The sequence below is a fragment of the Entelurus aequoreus genome, linkage group LG20 (genome assembly GCF_033978785.1).
Source record: "Entelurus aequoreus isolate RoL-2023_Sb linkage group LG20, RoL_Eaeq_v1.1, whole genome shotgun sequence".
Lineage (NCBI taxonomy): Eukaryota > Metazoa > Chordata > Actinopteri > Syngnathiformes > Syngnathidae > Entelurus > Entelurus aequoreus.
This window is the reverse complement of record NC_084750.1, coordinates 24,474,797-24,497,500: the sequence shown is the minus strand read 5'-3', so window position 1 is coordinate 24,497,500 and position 22,704 is coordinate 24,474,797. Positions and strand designations below refer to the sequence as shown.

Here is a 22,704-nt window from a genome sequence, read left to right as displayed (position 1 = left end):
TTATTCTACATCATAAACTTAAGACCTGGAACTGGCGAGAACGACACAAAAAGGGCTTGTTCTTCCCCGACCCCCACCGCGTTTCCTCGCAGGGATTATGAGTCATCAAAATGGGAATATCCCAGCAGTCGACATACTAATGACAGCAGACCTTTACATTAAGTGATGTTTTGTTATGTTTGTTTTCTTTCATGAAGTCTGCAGTGAGCAGAAATCAGTAATGAAGAAAAAAAACAAAAAACTAATGTCGTGATGTGTTTTTGAAATCAATGCGCCGAATATGCATAAATTGATTGAAATATGTAAATATTAAATGTTATTGTAAATGTGCTCTTCACTACATTACATATATACTTACATCATCTGGCTCTATAGACAGAATTGAACGGCTCTCATATGCCCCATTGTAAGCGGACTTTTGATCAAACGTACTTAATATTCAGAATGCATTAAAAAAAATATATCCACCTGTGGTCATGTCTTTAATATTGATTGTGAACGATAGCCAAAATTCCAAAAAAGTGCAGTTCCCGTTTAAAGCTGTCATTGCTTAGAAAAATGATAAATAATAAAAATCAATGTTATGCATTATTGACCTATTAAAGGCTTCAATTACTTCACATCAGAAATTCCACTTTGAAAACACAATGGGTTTTTTTGATAAAAAAGAGAAATGCAAAACTTAAAATCAACGAATAGATTTTAAGTGGAACTAGAGACTACAGCGTTGAATAGAAAAATTAAAAAACATACGATTTATTTATTTTTTATTTTTTTGATTGAGACCCGACTGGGACCCTGGGACCAAATATGGAGGGAGTCCTAAAGGTTAAAAATATTTATACATTGTATTGGTTTTACAAAATGGCCCCCAAATACTTTGATTTTTCAGTATGCAGTGGAAACATATGGACAGCCTAGTTCTACATGAAGTAAATCTTTAAATGGCTTCTAAATAGAAAATACAACAAATGAAATTGACTATTAGGGTTTGGGGATCATAGAAAAAGGTACAGAAAACAGTGGGTTTTTTTTCATTTGGCTTAGTTTTTTCATTTGGCTTAGTTTAAGAATAACCTACCTGAAGAAGACACCCTGTATAGGCTGCTTCCTGTGGCTCCCACATCATAGAGTCCAGTGTTTATTGCAGCATCACTTCCTAAATACTGCTGAGCTAGCTGGAAGTTGACGAGGGACTGCGCATCTCCTTGGTGCATCATGTTCATCAAGCCAGGATACTTCAAGTTGGGAATGGACTCAAATCCACCAGGATATAGCGATGCCACCGAGCTGACAGCTCGCCAACGTTCAGATGTCTGCGGGTTTGCTGTGGTGCTCGTTTGTGGAATGTGAGAATGACTGCAATAGCCGGAGTCCACTTTAGTGAGTTGCCTTACATTGGGCTGAGGGACGTTGTTTTGTCGCCTGCAACTTGCACACACACCAATATGTTTAACGCCAGGACAGCTACAGCCACATTCACTCTGACTGCGGGTACAGATCAGACCAGTGGCACCACATAACGGTTCTGGCTTGTTACTAGACTGGGCTGGCAGCTGTTCCAGACTTTTGCAGTGCTTTGGTGGAACTTGGTGGAGCTTTGTGGAATGGTCTGGTATATCCTGGTTACTTGGTGCATCTGAATCCACAGGAGGGGTTGGACTGAACCTGATGATGGTGGTGCTGAGTGCCATGGTACAATTATTCTGTTCAAACACAAAACCATCAGTACATGAACATAAAGATTTTAAATATGCATCGTACAATAGGTGTCATTAAAATGTCTAAGATAATATTACCTCTACCGCAAAACAGAGGAACGTTAGCAATGTCCCAAGAACGACTGCATTTCTTTTGAAGTGATGCACACTCAACGTGTATCATTGGAACATAGCTTGAAGAATAATACAGTATGCATAAATCACCCTATTAAGAGCAACTGCACTTTTTTGGGGGGAATTTTGCCTATCATTATAATCTTTTGACAAGTTTTTCTTTTTTTATGCATTCTAAGTCGTAAAATACGGCAAGTACGAGGTGGCGAACAATGCAGCTAATGAGAGAACACTATGGTGCCCGTAAAGCTGTTTTAAAAAAACATCCCAAAAATCTCCCAAATTTACTCCAATAACATGTCGTGCGTGACATGTATATAAACCAATTGTTACATATTGTTTTTATAAGCGCTAACGCAGCACCGTGATCCATTCAGTTAACTCGCTTTTGCTGCTATATTGACATATTGAGCTGCTGCATCGCTTCGGAGTTGGTGAAATATCATTCTAGATTAAAAATACTGTCTCTCAACTGGATAGAAGAAGGTGGTAGCAATAAACTGAGACATTCAACAGACACTCGCATATTGTGTTTTTTTTGTTTTTGTTTTTACCTGTGTAAGGATTATAATTGATTCTTCATCTAAACGGGAGGATATAAACATCCCATCAGTCGGCATCCCAGTGAGAGCAGATGCTGTACCGTCAGTGATTGTTTTAGTATGTTTGTATTTCTTGTTTAGCGCTTAGCAATACTGTTACTTTCTGGATCTACTTATCACTTAGCTTCTAAAACTTGCAGCTCATCCTCCGTATACTCAGGCTCAAAAATATAAGATTTTAAATAATCATTTGTCTCAAAATAGTCATTGTTGTCTCTCTTAAAGTCTGTCATGGTTTGTGGTGTTGTTGTTATTGTCGGAGGAAATAGGGAACATTTGTAGAAATTAATACTAATGATTAGTATTGATTTCACAGACACATCACAATGTTCCCTATTATATGTAATAAATATTACATGTGCCTGTTACTACATTACATATATACTTAGAGCATGTATATAAAACCTTGATGGCGGTTTTTGGATGTTTATAGGCGGAATGGACACGCAATGGCTCCATTGTTGGCTGCTTTTTGCTAGCGTATTATTTATGAGTTTGACTGTATCACACACACACACACACACACACACACACACACACACACACACACACACACACACACACACACACACACACACACACACACACACACACACACACACACACACACACACACACACACACACACACACACACACACACACACACACACACACACACACACACCTTGTGGTTTTGTGGTGTGGGTTCGACAGTGGTGGCGTCATTCCTTGAGATGTATGTGAGCCGGCTGAGACTAGGGCTGGAGCATGTGGATTCAGGAGAGTGGTCTTGACATGGTCGTTTGCCATCAGGGGAGGAAGGTGATGCCATACTGTAAACAAGACAGTTAGGAGATGAGTAGAGACTGACGTGAATAATTGTACAGAGAAATTAAGTGATACAGTACCCATCAGCTTGAGGAGCGAAGCTCTGACTCGGAGAAGAGTGAGTTAAAGGAGCGGTGGAGGGTCGGAAGTTACATTGTGTCTCTTCCACATTAGCTTCAGCAGGCAGCTCTAAAAAACAAACATTTAAGTTTGTGATTGTATTTCAAATGTTGCTGCCAAAATGAATGAATAAATAAATGTTGTCACAGACATAGTTTGTCCATACAGCTGTGATGCAGAGCTGCAGCCATGACAATCTGTCTCACCTGCAGACTGAGTGACACGCTGCTGCTGGTTCCCCCTCCCGTGCACTGCAGATGTTCCATTAGCAGTCTGCTTCGACTTCCACCCTGAGGAGGAAGATGGGCCTTCGTCATTCCTTTGCTGTGTCTGTGAACACCAGCCAACATGGGACACTGCTCGTTTCAACTCTTCTCGCTTACTTTCACTTTGTTCTGCCGTTTCAGTCTTGGTGTTGCCACCTGCAGCATGTTCTTGGTGTTCCTTTGTGTGGCATATGCTGTAAGATATACTGTTGAATGTTGGCACTTCTCTTGCGACCGTCTCCTCTTGTCTTGGGCCACTTTCACTCTCCAAAGGATTGGCTGAACATGCTGCCACTCTACTTCCTGACTGCATCTTTCTACATGCCTCTAGGTTGTCAGCCCACTTGCTGAGCTCAAAGCTGCTCTGTGCTATAGATGTATCAGTCTGTTCAGATGTGTCCATCTTTTTCAAGTATTTCTCCATGTCCAAAGCACTTATGTCTCCCACAGCAGTACTTTTCTGGACAGTGTCCAATACATCAGGAAGTAGCTGAGGAGAGAAGACAGAGTTGTTCTTTTCAATCACAAAACAAAAAAATAATAGCCTTAATTTCGATAAAGTGGAACCTCGATTTACAAATCCCTTTGTTTGCGAACTTTTCAGTTTAAGAACCTTTAGATCGCGCCAAATATGCCACTGTGTGCTAACCATGTCTCCGTGTATGAACGCTGGAATCGTTCGTTCATTTTGTGTGCCGCCGGAAGCCTTATGGTGCTGCCATTTTGATGACATCACTTCCTGTGCAGTAAAGTACACAAGGAACTTGTCACTACGGTCGCCACTTCTCAATGCTTTAGCATGTGTTTCCTTTCTCATCATTCACCAAGTTTTGACCACAAAAGCCAACAAACCAGCCTGGAAAAAAGGAGGGAGTCGCTATGGAATTATATTTGGAGGAAGGAGAGGACTCTCCTTCGGAGCAGTAACACACAGTAACAGTAAATCTACACATTTTTACATCATTAGAAAACATTAGTAAAACGGAAGATTCTCAGAGGGTGAGATAACTCCTGGAAATTACTGGCTTAGAATTGCCAAAAGTATAGACATGTGTCTTCTTCTAATGGATTTATTACAATCTTTGCAAGCTGGGTAATGTTTGCTGTGGTCTATAACAGCACAAAAACAACTATCAGAAATGCAGCTAATATTACATACAGATAATGTGTCATGAGACATGCAAATATAAATTAAATACACATAGGACATTGGTAAAGGAAATTAAAGGAGCTCAAATATACATACAAATGAGGCATAATGATGCAATATGTACATGCAGCTATCTTAAATAGCATGTTAGCATCAATTAGCTTGCAGTGTTTCCCTACATGTGATTGATTGTGGTGGCTGCACAGGAAGATAGCGAGTGTATGTTTCAATGCTGTGTCATTAAAATTTTCACACAAATTTGCCTTTGTTGTTGTCAAAAGTGGTCGACAGCGTATGTCGACTTAAGCGGGTGCTTACAATAAATAAATTATATAATAATTTAACTTATAATACCTGTGGACCAGGACTCGATCCACTTACACAGGTTGTTGACATTACTATGTTCATTTATTGACATTATTTCAATGTAACTTAAGAAGCGCCTATAATTTGAAAACAAAATATTTAAAATAGTGATACACTGTACACAGAACTTACATGTGAGCATTGTTCCTCTGTGACTTTCTCAGGTGCAAATTGTTGAGAGGGTTGCGAGCAACTCCGGTCTTTCTTGTGCAGCTCCATGATCATAGCGGCCAGCTCTAACGGGTTAGTACTGAAGGATGCATCTGCAATGACTGATGCGATGGTGCTGATGCTCCGCGTGAGCTTGCTTTGGTTGTTTTGGGGGGACATGTTGCTTTGATTGACCACACTAAGTGTGGCGTCGGGGCACTCGTCACCAAGCACAACATCATGGTTGCTAGGGTCCTGAAAAGAAGACAAATGGTGCTAACGTGTTTACATGTCACTTCAAAAAGCCACCGTGTTTCTACCTGACATGTGTTCCTCTCTTTTGGGGACATCCCTTCATTCTCGACCTCTAAGGTTTTATCCAAGTCATCTGCAAAAAGTCAAACTCAATTAGCAGATCAATCGATCCGATGAGCCTAAGAACGGCTGATTCTTCCAATCACCAACCACTTAGTTGCACAGATCAACAATGTTGTGGACTCACCGGCATGAAGCGTTTGATCGGTGTCCCCAACTTCCACAGAGTCATTCTTCTCTCCTGCTGGAAAGTCAGACGTCTCAAGCAGCGCAAACGGTTCCCTCTTCTCTGGAGAGCTGATAACATAGCCAAAGGATGGCTGTGTGTTGAAGAAACATGAACATCGGTTATATCTTCGTTTGGACAAGTTTGCTTATTGCAAGTGTTGCCGTTTTAAAATTAACTTCCTATTTTTAATGCCTTGAACCGAAAGTAAAACCATTCGTAGCCTTTCTGCTCAAAAGGATTCTTCATTTATCACTCCAAGCAACGTTTGTAAGTTTTACAATATAACCAACAATTCTTATGTACTAAACCATCCCATGTGTGATGTCTGGAGGACTGTTTTCATGCATATGTGTACGTGCTGTCATAATGTAATGAAGCAAATGTCATTAGCATTAGCTAATATACTAACACATCTACGAGTGTCTGTGTTAGTATTAATAACTTACAATGGCATTCTTTTTTAGCCCCAATTTTTTTAGCCCAATGCTGCCCCCCAAGTCAAAATGTTTAGACACCCCTGCCTTGGATGTCTAGTATAGACCAGGGGTCGGCAACCTTTACCACTCAAAGAGCCATTTTGGCAAGTTTCACAAATTAAAGAAAGTAATGGGAGCCACAAAAAATTTTTTAAAATTTAAAATGAAAAACACCGCATACAAAGCTTAAATGCTTTGTGCTATGTTAACCAGGGGTCTCCGACACGCACTTTAATGTGGAAATTTGATGTTAGTGCAGCCCGCGAGTTTTGAACGAATGGCGCTTGATAGCGTCATACTTGCCAACCCTCTCATTTTACCCAGGAGACTCCCGCATATCAGAGCGTGATGACACTGCATTTGGCGCCCTCTACAGTCTGCCCTAACAGTGTACCTGCTCGACCACACGTAGAATGCAGTTTCAGCTTGCGCACGTAAGTGACAGCAAGGCGTACTAACTCAGCAGCCACACATCTTACACTGACGGTACCAATACCCAGAATCCCATGCAGCCCTAACTCTTCCGCTCAACCAACGCACGGAGAGGGGGGGGGGTTGATGTGTGGGGGGATTTGGTGGTAGCGGGGGTGTATAATGTAGACCGGAAGAGTTAGGGCTGCATGGGATTCTGGGTAATGGTTGTGTTGTGTTTATGTTGTGTTGCGGTGGGATGTTCTCCAGAAATGTGTTTTTCATTCTTTTTTGGTGTGGGTTCACAGTGTGGCGCATATTTGTAACGTCACAATGTTAAAGTTGTTTGATACGGCTACCGTCAGTGTAAGCTGTGTGGCTGATGAGTAAGTATGCTTTGCTGTCTCCTGTGTGTGCAAGTAATAACAACATGCAACATGTGGCTGGACTGGCACGCTGTATGTAAATGCTATAGAGGACAATTACTGCAGTGCAATTAGGGCACGCCCTTTATTTAGTAATTAGAGTGTAAATAGGATTATTTTATCCCTGGGAGTTATCTATGAGAGACACTGACATCTATAAGTCTCCTGGGAAAATCGGGGGGGTCGGCATGTATGTAGCTGAGCCGCATCAGAGTGGTCAAGGAGCCGCATGCGGCTCCGGAGCCGCGGGTTGCCGACCCCTGGTATAGACAATACACAAGTTAGTATGAGAACTAGCCTTTAGCGTTCATGTGAACTTAGCGTGAAGAGCAAGTGAAGAAATGACCAGCACTGACCCGTTTGACACCGTCCACATTCCGGCTGCTGCCAAGACAGCCCAATGCTTCAGAGCGTTGTTGAAAAAACTGTCCTAACGACAGCCGCAGGTAGTTTTGGTCGCCCTGGTCAAACTCAGAAGCCACCTGAGATGCTCTCATCAAGACGTGATTTCTGGGATCAGCTTTCCAAGAGGAGTCCATGAGAAAGGTAGTGTTGCTAGCGTTGGCTGCTACAATCTGCTCCTCCTGCAGCAAAAGAAGCAAAGTGTTTACAAACAAAGCATTCAGCAGCTCCTTCTGCGGGGGGAAACGATAAGAAATGTGGATTAGAAAAATAGAGCGTTGACAAAAAGGAAGCCAATCAACAATCCCAAACCTGCATAAACGGGTGCTCTTTTTCAAATTCCTCCTCATCTTTGATGATTTTCTCTAAAGCATCACCTGAAGAAGACAACAACAACGCATCAACATATCAAGTTATGCTGTGTGTGTGAGTGACTATCACACTTACAATAGCAACTTATGCTATTCTTAAACTACTCTATATCCTGTTTTATTTAAGTTATTATGAATATAGAGGAACCTCGATTTACGAACTTTTCGGTTTACAAACTTTATGATTGCGCTAAATACACCTCTGTGTGCAAACGCCTCATCAATTAATTTTGTGTCCTGCTAGCAGCCATTTTGTGCTTGCTCGTGTTGAAGAGACTGAGGAAGCAGGCTTCGTACGACAGCAAGTTTTTTCTTAATTGTGACGAGAACAGACTTTTCTGATAAAGATGGAAAAAGTGCACCTTTTTCACCTTAAAGGAGAAGACACTACCGTATTTTTCGGAGTATAAGTCGCACCGGCCGAAAATGCATAATAAAGAAGGAAAAAAATATATATAAGTCGCACTGGAGTATAAGTCGCATTTTTGGGGGAAATTTATTTGATAAAACCCAACACCAACAGTAAACATTTGAAAGGCAATTTAAAATAAATAAAGAATAGTGAACAACAGGCTGAATAAGTGTACGTTATATGACGCATAAATAACCAACTGAGAACGTGCCTGGTATGTTAACATAACATATTATGGTAAGAGTCATTCAAATAACTATAACATATAGAACATGCTATACGTTTACCAAACAATCTGTCACTCCTAATTGCTAAATCCGATGAAATCTTATACGTCTAGTCTCTTACGTGAATGAGCTAAATAATATTATTTGATATTTTACGGTAATGTGTTAATAATTTCACACATAAGTCGCTCCTGAGTATAAGTCGCACCCCCAGCCAAACTATGAAAAAAACTGCGACTTATAGTCCGAAAAATACGGTACCTCTCGTTCAGCGGCATCTGTTCCAAGAGCACACAGCACGCGCTCCCATCCCCCTTCTTTCTCGCAAGTTGCTCATTTGCCAATGTTTATGTACTGTATGTGGATTTTAAGTTTTTATATGTTTATTATTGTAACAATACGGTTGTTAAAGTTAAGGATTTATTGTGTTTTCTGATCGTTTGTAAGAGCACCACAGGGACTTCTGTAAGTTTGAAATGGCAGAGCAGTGCATACAGCACAGTTGAATTTGTCTTTGTTGTTTTTTGGTTTGTCATTAAAGAGAAAGTCGATTCATCAACCCCGCCGGTTAATTCATGGATTCTTCCCGTGTGATGGAGCGCGTCAGTCATTCACACAATCGCACAAACACAACCTTCATTACTTTGCACGTCTTCCCTGCCGTCAAGGTCATTTTATCAGGAACACTTGAATTATGATCCTTGTGTCATCTTGCTACATACCATGAGAAGCAAATTCTTCGGCTGTAACGTGTCCATCATTGAGTGTTGTGTTCTTATCAAGCTCCTTTTCAAAGGAGGCATAATAAGCCAGGTCTGTAACCCACTGGCCTTCCTCGTTCTGGTACACCACACTGTCCGAAGCATCGGCAGCTGCAACACAAGCAATGCTCACAATGTGCTGAGTCATACTATACCTTTCTATGCAACGACGAGAAATAAAGAAGGCTAAAACTACACAACTATGCATTAACACTAACCTTGCTGAAAGTCCTCCTCGTCAGAACACTCGTTCCCTCCGTCATCTGAATCTCCTTGTTGCTCGTGGAAGCTGGTACAGAAATATTTAGGCTCCAGGGAGGTAGAAAGATCATAGTTGTCTTCTTCACTGGTCGTGTCTGACACCACGGCTGCAGACGGAAACCCACACGGCCCTCCTCTCCCCTTGGATAAAAACATTACTTGTAAGAAGTACTTCACAGTACAATATGTTCAAAGAAGCAATCAACTACATGTGATTGTTAGCAGTGTAGTTGTACAATATAATTACAAAATAGTACATTACTCATTTATTTAACTAAGGCCATGTCCACACGGACACAGATATTTTATAAACTAGAAGTGTAGCGATTTGTTTTAACAACTTTGAAAAAAGTTTCGATATTTGTGGTTGCTAATACGACTCTGGAACGATCTGAAACGATTCAGTGAGTTGAAATAGATTGAGTGACTTTTTAGCAATCGATTTTTCAATAAATTGTTTATACCGGTAATCGATTAAGAACCGCTACAAATAAGAATCGCGATTAATCTGAAAATCTATTATTTTTTGACACCCCTAATATTAAGTAATAAAATATTGCATTATTTAGTAGTAGTACTCACATAAAGAAGTCCTTCAATGAAATGACATTTCCACTATCCTTGGATTCATACGCATGCGCAGATTTAAGGGGTGCATGAATTGCAATTGGGAGCACGTCTCACCAGTGTTGGAACTTGGCGCTAAAGTGTCTCCAGACCCTATTTAACAGGATGGCTTGTCGTTAGTCCTACTAGTGCGACGACAGGGACACAAGCAGGCGCTTGTGGTCGTTTCATAACAGCAGTGCAATGTTTTAAAGGAGAACTGCACTTTTTTTGGACTTTTGCCTATCGTTCACAATCATTATGAGAGACGTTTTTTTTTCTTCTTCAAATCCCTCTAAAACAACGTCAAAACCCTCCATCAACCGGTTGTATACACGCTGCAAGTCTATATACAATGTAGTAACAGACATGTTCATAACAATATGTACAATATTTACCATATTTTGGTCATTTTTAACAATACCGGAACTTCTTTCCTCAACGGATTAATTTCCGTTTCCATAGCAGCGCATTTCTGACTTCCGGCAACCGATGTGTGTTCCTACTTCCGGAAACAAACGTGTGTGTGTGCGTGTGCGTTGTGTGAACTAATCATGACCGACTTGCTAACAGTCAACAAAAACAACAGTTTTTGGACAAATGAGGATTCACAACCTTATCCTTTTGAAGCTGAATATACAAAAGCAGTGCTGTACGCTTAGCTTTTTCACTAGTGACACCATTGCTAATAAATGAAAAAAATTAGTAGCACAGATTTTTTTTGTAGCAATATGAAATGTCTTAAATATCATGTCATTATTAACACTCAAACAAGGTGCACATGTGCGCTCAGACATATAAACACAATGCCATCATAAGGCCTACTGCGAACCTCAACTCAACAAAGAAAATCCCTAAACTGTGCTAGCACTGTCGCTAACAGGAGTGTAGGGCTGGGCGATATGAACAAAGCTCATATCCCGATATAGTTTGGCCCATAAACTAACCCAAAAATGGAAATATCCATTGACGCAACTAAATATCTCCACCATGCCTTGTTTTTTTTATTTTCTGGACTGATGTGGATCCCAAATATACAAAAACAAGTATCGCCAAATAAGAAAAGTAGGTTTTGCAAAATACGATCCCAACTTGAGGTGTTTTGAGATAAGAAAAATGAAAAAGCCTTGAAATAATATAAGAAATGTTACACACAAGGTACACACATTTTTCAACGCTAGTGATCAATCATTTGGTTATGGTTGAAATTTATTTCAAACATGCTATATAGATGGGCGAAAAATGTACCAGTACTCTAGTTTTATCAAATTTGGATGTATTTATTTTAGGAGCAAAATGCGATTAAAGTCGCACTTTCTATTTTTAGGCGCATTTCCGAGTAAATTTGTCACACCGTACAGCACTGAGAGGATTAACTACTGCTTGTAGAAGCGAGCACGAAGAGAGGGTAAAACAGCGTGAGATCGGCGTGACTTGACGGTGAAAATGTGGAACTTGGAGCCAAGCATGTTTACCTAAAATCAACAAGAAAAAAAACTTCCGCGGCCAGCTGGATCAAACGGACAATTGTCCATCGAGTGAGTCACTACAACATTGATCATAATACACGCACACATCAGTAACGTTTTCTTTTAACATTTGGGGTGAAAACATTTATTTTTGTACTCACATGTGTTTCCTGTCTGTCTTTAAGCATGCTCCAATTGACAGGAGAGACTCTTTGACTTCCCGATGCACTTTTAGAGGTGCCGCCTTCAACAGTTCCAACAGGACCCACACGATCACCCATCTGTACAAAAATAAAGAAACTATTCACATACAAGCTGGACACTTATGGATGCGTCGGAGGAGTGGACGGTAGTGTGCCTAGTGATTAATTTCATTGAGGGCATCAAAGTTATGGACCTATTTGGAACTAGCGTTGCCCTGGTGCATCGAAAAATTCGGAAGACTAGGGCAGCTGTTCAGGCAACCCAGAAGCTTCCTGTCATGATTGATGGGATGGACAGAGATGTAGGCACCCAAGACTGTGGTTATTTCTGAACTAAATCGCAAACTGGATAACATCTCGAAGTAGAATTATGATCAATTAGAGGGACAGGAATGAAGAATTAGAGAAGACAATTATTAGAATGTATTTACCTGCCCTAACCCAAACTTCGTAATTTGCATTTCGCCCCCAACCCCGTGACGACACTGTGCGGATTGAGAAATGAAATTAACATGTGAAATCTATCCACTAGATGGCAGTGTGACTGTATGTAGCTAAATGTAACGTATAAGGTTGCTCCAGAGCAGAGTAAGGCCAAATCAGTTTCAAAGTAGGGACCAAACATGGCGCCCCGTCATCACATGAGGGGCCTTTGACCAATCATTTAGGAGACTGTCAGGCCATACTCTCTGATTGGTCAAAAGGCCCTCACGTGACTACAGGGCGCCATGTTTGGTCCCAACTTTAAAACCGAACTGGCCATACTCTCTATATACGGCTCTGCATTGCTCCATCATCAGGCAGTACCACCAACTAGCTTGACGTGACAGTTCAAACAGTCTTATTTATGGTGCAAACTAAAACAAACAAACAGCACAACATGTTAATAACAATGTTTTTTCATTGCCTGTGTCTGTTATAAGAGGCACGTCGCACACACATTTGCAAAATGAAAGCTACCCTTGTAAGTCAATAGGTTCATGTTCATGTTTAAAAACATGACATAATGTCACATTTCCTGACACAAACTAATCCGCCCAAAAAATAAAGGGAACACTTAAACAACACAATGTACCTCCAAGTCAATCACACTTCTGTCCACTTAGGAGGCAACACTAATTGACAATCAATTTGACATGCAGTTGTGTGAATGGAATAGACAGCTTATAGTGTGTTTTTCCACTTTATTTTGAGTGTGACTCCAAAACCAGATGTCCATTGGTTCATACATTAGATATGCATTGATCCTTTTGTTGTAAATAAACTATTTGATAAGAATATTTCATCCATTCAGATCTAGGACTTGTTATTTTAGTGTTCCCTTTATTGTTTACTGTTGTTCCTGTCCACACACAATGACTTTTATATCGTAGTGAATATGCAAATGTCACCCTACCCCTACCCAGCATTTATGCAAACTGCAGACCTGTGAGAAACATTGTTTTACTTCCGAAATATTTGCGAATAAGTGCAATGTGCTGAAAGTGGCAGCAGGCTTCTCGCTATAAGCTATAGTAACATTGGAGTAGTGCCAGCAGAAAGGTAAAAATGGAAGTACACTTGATCTACAGAAATCTTAGCATGTTGTTTATATTCCGACACGTGACCTCTTCCCGGTAGTGAAAACCAGTGGTGTTGAACCACGCCAAGATAGCTGTTGTGCAGCAAGCAGCGCACAAACTGAGTACGCAAGAGGCCTAGATCTTACCACTAAAAGTAGCAAAAAATCAAACTAGGCAATGGAATCTACCCCTATACTTTAGCAAAAAAAGATTGGTCGAGTGATAAAGGATTATCCGTCGGTCGCGTTCCCAGACATGTCAAACTATCTGGTGCTATAGACCTCATTGTACACGACAAAACAAATGGAAACTTGGAAAAGCATTGAGGTCTACAACTTCTTTACGTTTGGCTGGGGCAAGGAAATCGGTATCAAGACTCTCCCGGATAAATATGCATCGTTTTTGCTCGGTTAAGTTTGCATTTCATCATTTAACTTCACATCTACAGCCATGTTTGTTTTTCCCTGTCTTCATCAAAATATAAAATGTCACCATTGTGTATGTGCTGAAAGCTTCATTTATGATTGCTGCCTTTGGTAAAAGCTCAACTCTTTTAGGTTTTACTCACATTTGCTTTCTTTTATTTTGACTCGCTGAGTTGGAGCGTTACGAAACACTCGTAGCAAAATCCAAACATATCAAGATAACACTTAAACGGGAAATAATAAAGTTTAAAAGTATATCAAACAAACCTTTAACAAAGTGACCACTGCAAACCTTCGACTCTCATCCTTTGAACTGAAGTACGTGCTACTTTTCCTGTCGTCGTTTTGTAAAATCTTGCAGTCTTCCGCCCTTCTTGATTACCTCTCGAGGAACTCTGAAGAAACGTTTACCCTTTTCGCGATTTGAACGGTCCGTACAGCCAAAAACAACGCAATTATACGGACATTTTCTTCGAGGAAGGCTAGTACCCATGGAGAACAGAGCTAGCTTGACCACCACACATATGCAACGAGCCGGACGTGAGCCAAACGTGGCTTCATATGCAACCCAGCAATTTAGGAGCTTGCCTGTGCACAGGTGGAGAGGTTGCTCCTTCCTGTTCCAATGTTACGAGCACAGTCTCCATCTTCAGCCACAGCACTGCTGCCCACAAGGCCCAGCCCTCGCCGCACATCCGTTGTTGTCGTTGGAAAGGCGATTGTCGAAAGTCTGTTTCCACTTTCTTCACTGCCACTGCTGCCGTCGCCAACACCTCCGTCTCCTGCTTGACACAACACTCATGTCACTTGCCGCTTGTACATGCATCCAAAGTATCACTCCACATACAAAGTTAACATGGCCTTCAACAAGCTTTCAGATGCATGTTCACAAATCAACGTCTCTGCACATTTGTCACACCTGGACAAGGTTAATTTAGAATAGAATATAGTTTATTATAACTGTGTATTCAAAAACTTCAATATTAAAATTATCTACCATTTTACTTGACTTGACTGTCAAAAATAAAAATCACAGAACAATGTAAAGTATTTCAATTGTATTTATTCAGGACACATGTAGCATTTGTGTATCTACAGAATTTTGACCGTGATTGCAGTACCATTTCTGGCCAAATTATTACATATGGCTCCTTTAAATTAGTTCCCACATTTATCATATTTAGGAAAATGTGTGCAAAACTGGACCATAAGTGCCCAATAGTAAAGGAGCTAATTGGATCTCTCGGTGAGGTGGCTCGCTGCAGTCAGCCAAATCTTAGAACGGTCGGCATTATTCTATTTACAATAAATAAATCGATCATCGATTATTGACATTCACTAATCAATTCTATAATCGTCTATGTCTGAATTGCAGTGCATCTAAAAATCGATGATTTCCCCCACCTCTAATAACAACCGATCCAATTCCAACAGGTTTTACCTCCCGTGCAAACACTTATCGTCTCCGTGCTTCCCCGGACACACAACAACACTTCCTCATTCTCTGCCAATTTGCTTTTGGGAATGGACGGTGTGTTTGGGATCATGGGAAAAATGATGATCAAATCAAAACCAGCATTGCCACCAGCAGGTTGTTACAGTATGAACGGCTATATATAACCTATCATTTCCACACTATTAACTAGTGACCCACCTTAATTTCCGGCCGCCAAAAAAACCCAGAACTTTGATCTTTGAAAACAGCGCTGCCAAAACCAAATGTTGTGAGGAAGTAAAGACGCACGCCATTGTCTGGAGCGTAGTCAGCATGTCTGCGACGTGGATGTAACTTTAATATATCCCAGATATACATGCGGACAGTGATCTACAAAATGTGCAAATATTAAAAAGACAGTGGCAGCTTTTATGGAGAGAGAAAGTCCAACTGGAGCAGCAGCGCCAAGCAAGTGTGACGTCATGCTCGCTGCAGCCCTTTTCATCGACATCGAGGGACAGAAGTCTCTTATAAGACCAAAAACGATGCTAGATTTGTTGATAGTTGTTTTGAAAAAAAAAAAAGTCTCTAGGAAGTTGAAAAACAATTAAAAATAGAGCAAAGCAATATAATACAAAAACATATTTTAATACTAATAATAATCACAGGTTGGTTTTTAAATGTATGTATACATTTTTTGAGCCTTTTTGAAGAAAATCTTATCAAAGCAAATTATACAGTGACGTCATGGTGACCACACCCCCACAGGTATTTTGGCAATCTAAGGGAAAGCCTCAATGGACATATAATTTTATATTCCTTATATTCAACTACATCGATATGTGCTGTGCAAGTTGGCCTTCCACAAGATACGTATCGATCCAACACGGTTTTAAAAGCGAATCGTTCGATTTTATTCATACCAGAATATGGAAAATATTGGATTTAAGAACGGCAGACTTTATAAAAAACTTCATCACTTTTAATAATAAGGGCGTTAAACGTTAAGTCTGCCTGCTTGTCTGAGTCGTCATCAAAACAAAAATAGCGGATATCTACAGTGGTTGAAAAAGGTCACAACCAACGCCACAAGACAATATCATAAATTAAAACACAAAAACTTTCATCTACAGCACGAGTGTAAAAGCTACAACACAGACAAACGGCAAAACAATAATAGAACGCCGCCACACAACTTTAAGCTACAAATAACGCAAGGGACACAACAGCAATGACAGGAGAGCTAGTTACAGAAGTGCACTGCAACATGAAACGACAACACAGCAGCCCAGGAAAAGTCATTACAAAGAAATAAAAAGAAGCGATGGATGAAGGAGGCTATGGAAATTAGGAAGCGAGGGGCCAACACCATCAACACAGATGAGGGGGCATACATGCTCCCGCACACCTGGGACGCTGTCCTTCATCGAATGTTGAAAAGAGCAGAAAATGTTTCCTCTTGTTAATTCAAGCTAAAGTGTTGGTAGCACTTTATTCAAATAAGATCTGACTGCATTGGCCATTAATTGTTGTTTACCTGCTTGTTTGTGTCTATTATTCATTTATCCACAATTCCTTTACAAGAAATAACAGGAATATAGGAAACTTCAGTGTCCAGTATCCACTATTTATTTCACACTTGCACCGCTTGAATTTTTTTGCTAAAAGTTACTGAATTCATTTCAACTCACTGAATCGTTTCCGATAGTATCGTTCTAAAAAACAATATCGTCTCTAAATTGGCAACCACAAATTTTGAATCGTATACAATCGTTAAAACGAATCGTAACGCCCCTAGTCGATAGTATCGACATCTGGATCGATCACCCCTACTTTACATTGAAGCTTTAGCCGTTAACTTCTTGTGCCATCCTGGTGTGTAGCTGTTTTGTAGCTGCTTAGCCATTCCTTTGTTTCTAGTCCTCTAGTGATAATGGTACTTGGAAAAAAAACTAGTTAGTACGTAGTAAGCTAATTAGTATCTTAGAAACGGTCTCGTTGCTGCTAGCCCTTAAATATAAGCCGGTGTTTTGGCAAGACATGCACCCTCCTGGAATTAATGCAACTCCTGCATGTATTGAACAAAGAATATGCAAATATAACTGTGTCTTTCTGCGTGTGTGGTTGCACGACAACTGAGAGGGCAGCAAGACGGACACATGTGTTTGGCAGTTAGTTTGGTTGAAAACCGGTGTGCTTTCTTTATTGTCTATGAATTATCTTTGAGGATCTTGGAAAAATCAAAAACATGATACTGATCATTGTAAAAAATAAAAACAAATTAAAAACAGCGGGTACATTCAGTATATTGCAATGCTAAGTGAATGAAAAAGTTGCATATAGATTGTGTCAACACTACTGTAGGTAAAGTGTGTCACCTGTGACAGGAGCGCTAATAACTTGTCCTTCAGCAGATCTTCTGTGTTCAATTCCAGACAGACATGGACGGCCGGGCTTACTTGATTCATCCTCAGAGCTTCCTCCTTCTAAACCTGGCCTGAAGCTGGGATGGTTGCTCTCACCGACCTGCACAAAGACATGTCACCACATTATTTTAACTGCGCAATCACTTGGGAAAGAAGCACAATCGTGAGGCTGGCTGATCATAAGTGATGTGTAAATACAGAAGTGCCTCGACTTACAAGTCTTTTGAGATATGAGCTGTCTCTCAGCTAGTCTATGCTAAAAAAATTGAGCTACAAGCCTCCCCGCCACTAGTTTGTAGGGATGGGTACAGAACTGGGTACTTTTTTGGCACCGACCAAATCCCACTGGTCACCGATCCACGTAATGTCTAATTACATCTTACGGTACCTGGGATGCACGAGACGTCACTTGGCAATCACTCCAGCAGCACTGAGAGCAGACTCAACCAGACGGCTTCTAGGTCAGTGTTTCTTACCCATAGGGGCCCAATGTTGGGACAAAAAATTTGTTTCTCAGCTGTGAGCCGTAGCGGTACTCAGCTGTAAAACACTTTTCCACCACTTGTGGCAGTAATGACAATATCAAACAAACAGAAGTCTGCAGCTAAAATCATACAGAGGTTTCTTAAGTGAAAAAAACATGACGAAAGTGGTGGATTTGTGTTTTCGTTTTAAAAGATGTTCACAGTTTATTCAAGAAGCATTATTGCTATTTATTATTCATTTTGCTAGAGTAATTTTTTTTAGCACTGCATATTTCTGCCGTATATTTTGTAATCAGCCTGACCTAAGCCTTAATAATAATCTTTGTGATTAACACATGCTTTCATATTATTTGACAAGGATTAGCCTGTTAAACTGTATGTAGGCTAGATATAATAATTGAATAATGATTAAAATTAAAAGTAAGATTACTAATTCAGTTGTAATATTTGAGCCTTTTGTAGTGAAAAAGTTGTGCCCCGAGGTCAAAAAGGTTAAAAACCCCTGCAGTAGGTAATGTTGCAATTTTCAATGTCAACAAAGAAATTGACTCAAAAAAATACTCATTCCAAAAATGTTCCAGCTTGATGCTAATATATGTTGGCTTTGCTACTGACATGCTACTGATTAGCATTAGCAATTTTAAATGGCAATTTTAACACTTCCAAATGTGTTAATGAAAACTACAACTAAGATGCATTTCAAAATCAAACAGCTGGTGCTTAATTTAAAGAAATACTTATAGTATTAACACTTTTTAGGGGGCAAAAAAAAGACTAGATAGCAAAGACAGAACTGACTAGCCAACGAACCATAAACTATACACTACTGCCATCTTAAGTTTTGGAATTGCAACTGTAATTGAGACTTATAAATGTGATAATAAAAATAAGATATAACTCGACAGCAGTTACCATGATCAGCTCATTTTTAAACCTTGCAATAAAAAAAATATTTTATTATTAAAAACAATATCTAACACACACGAAAGTATCGAAAATTGGTACCGTGGTGTACCACCGGTATAGATTCCCAGGTATTGGGAATTGGTACCGTATTGGTTCAAATGTGAACATCCCTCTTAGTTAGTGTAGAGCAGGGGTCACCAACCTTTTTGAAACCAAGAGCTACTTCTTGGGTACTGATTAATGCGAAGGGCTACCAGTTTGATACAGACTTAAATAAATTGCCATAAATAGCCAATTTGCTCAATTTACCTTTAACTCCATGTTATTATTAATAATTAATGATACCTACACTTAATTGAACGGTTTAAAAGAGGAGAAAACACGAAAAAAATGACAATTAAATTTTGAAACAAAGTTTATCTTCAATTTCGACTCTTTAAAATTCAAAATTCAACCGAAAAAAAGAAGAGAAAAACTAGCTAATTCGAATCTTTTTGGAACATCATTAGTCATTTTTCCCGATTAAGATTAATTTTAGAATTTTGATGACATGTTTTAAATAGGTTAAAATCCAATCTACACTTTGTTAGAATATATAACAAATTGGACCAAGCTATATTTCTAACAAAGACAAATCATTATTTCTTCTAGATTTTCCAGAACAAAATTTTGAAAGAAATTCAAAAGACTTTGAAATAAGATTCAAATTTGATTCTACAGATTTTCTAGATTTGCCAGAATATTTTTTTAAAATTTTAATCATAATAAGTTTAAAGAAATATTTCACAAATATTCTTCGTCGAAAAAACAGAAGCTAAAATGAAGAATTAAATTAAAATGTATTTATTATTCTTAACAATAAAAAAAATTAATTTACTTGAACATTGATTTAAATTGTCAGGAAAGAAGAGGAAGGAATTTAAAAGGTAAAAAGGTATATGTGTTTAAAAATCCTAAAATCCTTTTAAGGTTGTATTTTTTCTCTAAAATTGTCTTTCTGAAAGTTATAAGAAGCAAAGTAAAAACATTTATGAATTTATTTAAACAAGTGAAGACCAAGTCTTTAAAATATTTTCTTGGATTTTCAAATTCTATTTGAGTTTTGTCTCTCTTAGAATTAAAAATGTCGAGCAAAGCGAGACCAGCTTGCTAGTAAATAAATACAATTTAAAAAATAGAGGCAGCTCACTGGTAAGTGCTGCTATTTGAGCTATTTTTAGAACAGGCCAGCGGGCTACTCATCTGGTCCTTACGGGCTACCTGGTGCCCGCGGGCACCGCGTTGGTGACCCCTGGTGTAGAGAATGTCACAATGAACCCCGTAAGATCCAACCAAAACAGTTGCTTGTACTGGGCTTGCGTTAGCGTATGGCTAGTGATGGACATCATTTTGTTTTCCCAAGAATGAGAAGGAAGAAAGTGAGTGACTGAGAAGAAGAAGTGGATGATATTCATTGAATTAAAGAAAGAAATCATCAAAACATGACCTAGAATGTCGCTGGCCAACTTGGTGAAGCAGTTGGCGCGCAGCACTGATAGTCTGCACTGTATTGAAGCAGAACGAGTCGACAAACGGCGGACATTTATCCATGAAAATGCTTAGAATCTGCTGATTGTGTGTTTGACAAAGAAGCATCAGGATATACCGCAGTGGTCTAGTCTCCTAGGTAAATGCTGTACAACGTTTTTATTTCTTAAAACCACTGTACTTGTTTGTACTACATTTTGTTGTACTGTTTTTCATAAAATATTTATTAAAGAAAAGGTTTTTTTTCTTTTTAAAAGGCATTTTACATGTTAAAATTGTGCTGTTTGGGGGGGCCAAGCACAGATTTGATTGAATGAAATTTCAATGGGCGACGCCGTTTCGCCATTCAAGTTTTTCAATGTCCGAGCTACGACACACAACCGACCAATTAAGCCTGTAAGTTGAGGTACTACTGTACTCGTGTTCTGCTTCTCACCAATTGTCTGGAGATTCTTGGCAGCGGCTTTGCTCTCGTGGAACGGTTGGTCCGCCTGGCAGACTCAAGCTCATCCTCCGTGTCCTCGTCGCTGGCAGGACAGGAGTCCCTCCCTGTGGCAGCCATACGCACGTCCGGCATCTGGAAGTTTTCCTGCAGAAATGGACATGTTTGTAATACGTCATGGGTATTCATATACTGTACCAAGTCAATCGATCTATCACCTGGTCTCCATCATCAAGGATGGGATGTCTACGCTACTTGAAACGGGCGCTTGAGGTGGCCGCTAACAATGACGTAAACATGGAATGGCGGAATGACTTGTCGAATAGGAATGGGTACTAGAGATCAACCGATATGTTTTTTAAGGGGCCAGATATTACTATTAGTAGTCAAGGAGGGCTGATAACCGACATTAGAAGACAATTTTCATTTGCAGGAAAAGTTATTTCAACATGAATAGTATAAGTCAGTAAACAGCTGGACATGGCTTTAAGTATTTATTTATTTTTTTAAAGAAAACATTTTTTAGGAAACGTCATAGCGACATAGACTACGTTTACACTGCAGGCCAAAGTGTCCCAAATCTGACTTTTTTTTTTTTAATCTGATTTTTTCCAGCTGACTGTTTACACTGCAAGTAAAATGTGATTTTTATCGGACTCCAGTTCGATGAAGTGAAAACAAAGGAAATTGACTAGGAGGAAGTGGCTACTACTACAAAATAAAATAAGTCGCCTCACCTTAAAAATATTAGTTTTTTTATGTGAAAATAATTAATTAAAGTAATATAATGTATGAATGGATATATAAAGTGTAGCTTTTTTTCTTTCAACTCACATGTAAGCAAATGTGCCACAGCAACAATCGCTATTTCTTCAGAATCAAAATATATATTTATTACATATAGCCTATTATTTGCGCACTATTGACAAGTGATGCACTGAAAAATTAGGTCGTCTTAAATAGACTTTGTTCACCGAAACCGGATGTTGTGATGAAATATCCACTTCCGCTGGCGACTGCGTCTCTCCCGGCGCACACGAGTGACCTAGCTCGCCCAAAGCTGACGAAAAAACTCACATTCAGCTCGCATTGCCGTTTAGACTGAAGTCACATTTGAAAAGATCCGATTCCAATCGGATTCAGGACTACCTCCTGATGTGGCCTGAATCTGATGCCAAAAGATCAGATTTGAAGCATTTTGGTGGCATCTGTGTCACTTGAGGGCAAAAAAATCTGATTTGGTGTGCAGTTTAAACGGGGCCATAAAGTTTTTTGTGGTGCCAATGTGTTGAATTTAGCACCAAATAACATCAGGCGATTTCTCAAACAACTTTATTATGCGTGTCTAATGCTCAGGTGAAAAGAGCATCAGCATTTCTATTTCAAAATGTAGAAAATTGGTAAAAATATGGCATTTCTCGACCTCACAATGACCCCGAGAGGGACAAGCCGTAGAAAATTGATCAATGGATGGATACATTGTAAGGTTTCCCAGTCAGGAACCCTGAAATATTGCAAACATTTAAACAGAAACAATTCTGGGCATCTTCACGTCGCTTATAGTTAAAGTTAAAGTACCAATGATTGTCACACACACTAGGTGTGGTGAAATTTGTCCTCTGCATTTGAC

At 39.5% G+C, this 22,704-nt stretch overlaps 1 protein-coding gene across 4 annotated transcripts in view; it reads right to left on the bottom strand.

The window, feature by feature from the left end:
* The window catches only part of cep192 (centrosomal protein 192), a 97,982-nt gene that overhangs the window by 53,233 nt on the left and 22,045 nt on the right, over positions 1-22,704 (bottom strand). For all 4 annotated transcript variants that reach the window (XM_062029704.1, XM_062029705.1, XM_062029706.1 and 1 more), the window contains 16 exons: positions 21,069-21,221; positions 17,667-17,814; positions 14,442-14,635; positions 11,825-11,944; positions 9,546-9,729; positions 9,289-9,438; positions 7,869-7,933; positions 7,511-7,738; positions 5,801-5,933; positions 5,619-5,686; positions 5,281-5,553; positions 3,750-4,122; positions 3,573-3,656; positions 3,327-3,435; positions 3,104-3,251; positions 1,082-1,706 (listed from right to left, as the gene is read on the bottom strand). In XM_062029704.1, the coding sequence (XP_061885688.1) occupies positions 1,082-1,706; positions 3,104-3,251; positions 3,327-3,435; positions 3,573-3,656; positions 3,750-4,122; positions 5,281-5,553; positions 5,619-5,686; positions 5,801-5,933; positions 7,511-7,738; positions 7,869-7,933; positions 9,289-9,438; positions 9,546-9,729; positions 11,825-11,944; positions 14,442-14,635; positions 17,667-17,814; positions 21,069-21,221 (3,055 nt within the window). The remainder of the gene's footprint in view (positions 1-1,081; positions 1,707-3,103; positions 3,252-3,326; positions 3,436-3,572; positions 3,657-3,749; positions 4,123-5,280; positions 5,554-5,618; positions 5,687-5,800; positions 5,934-7,510; positions 7,739-7,868; positions 7,934-9,288; positions 9,439-9,545; positions 9,730-11,824; positions 11,945-14,441; positions 14,636-17,666; positions 17,815-21,068; positions 21,222-22,704) is intronic.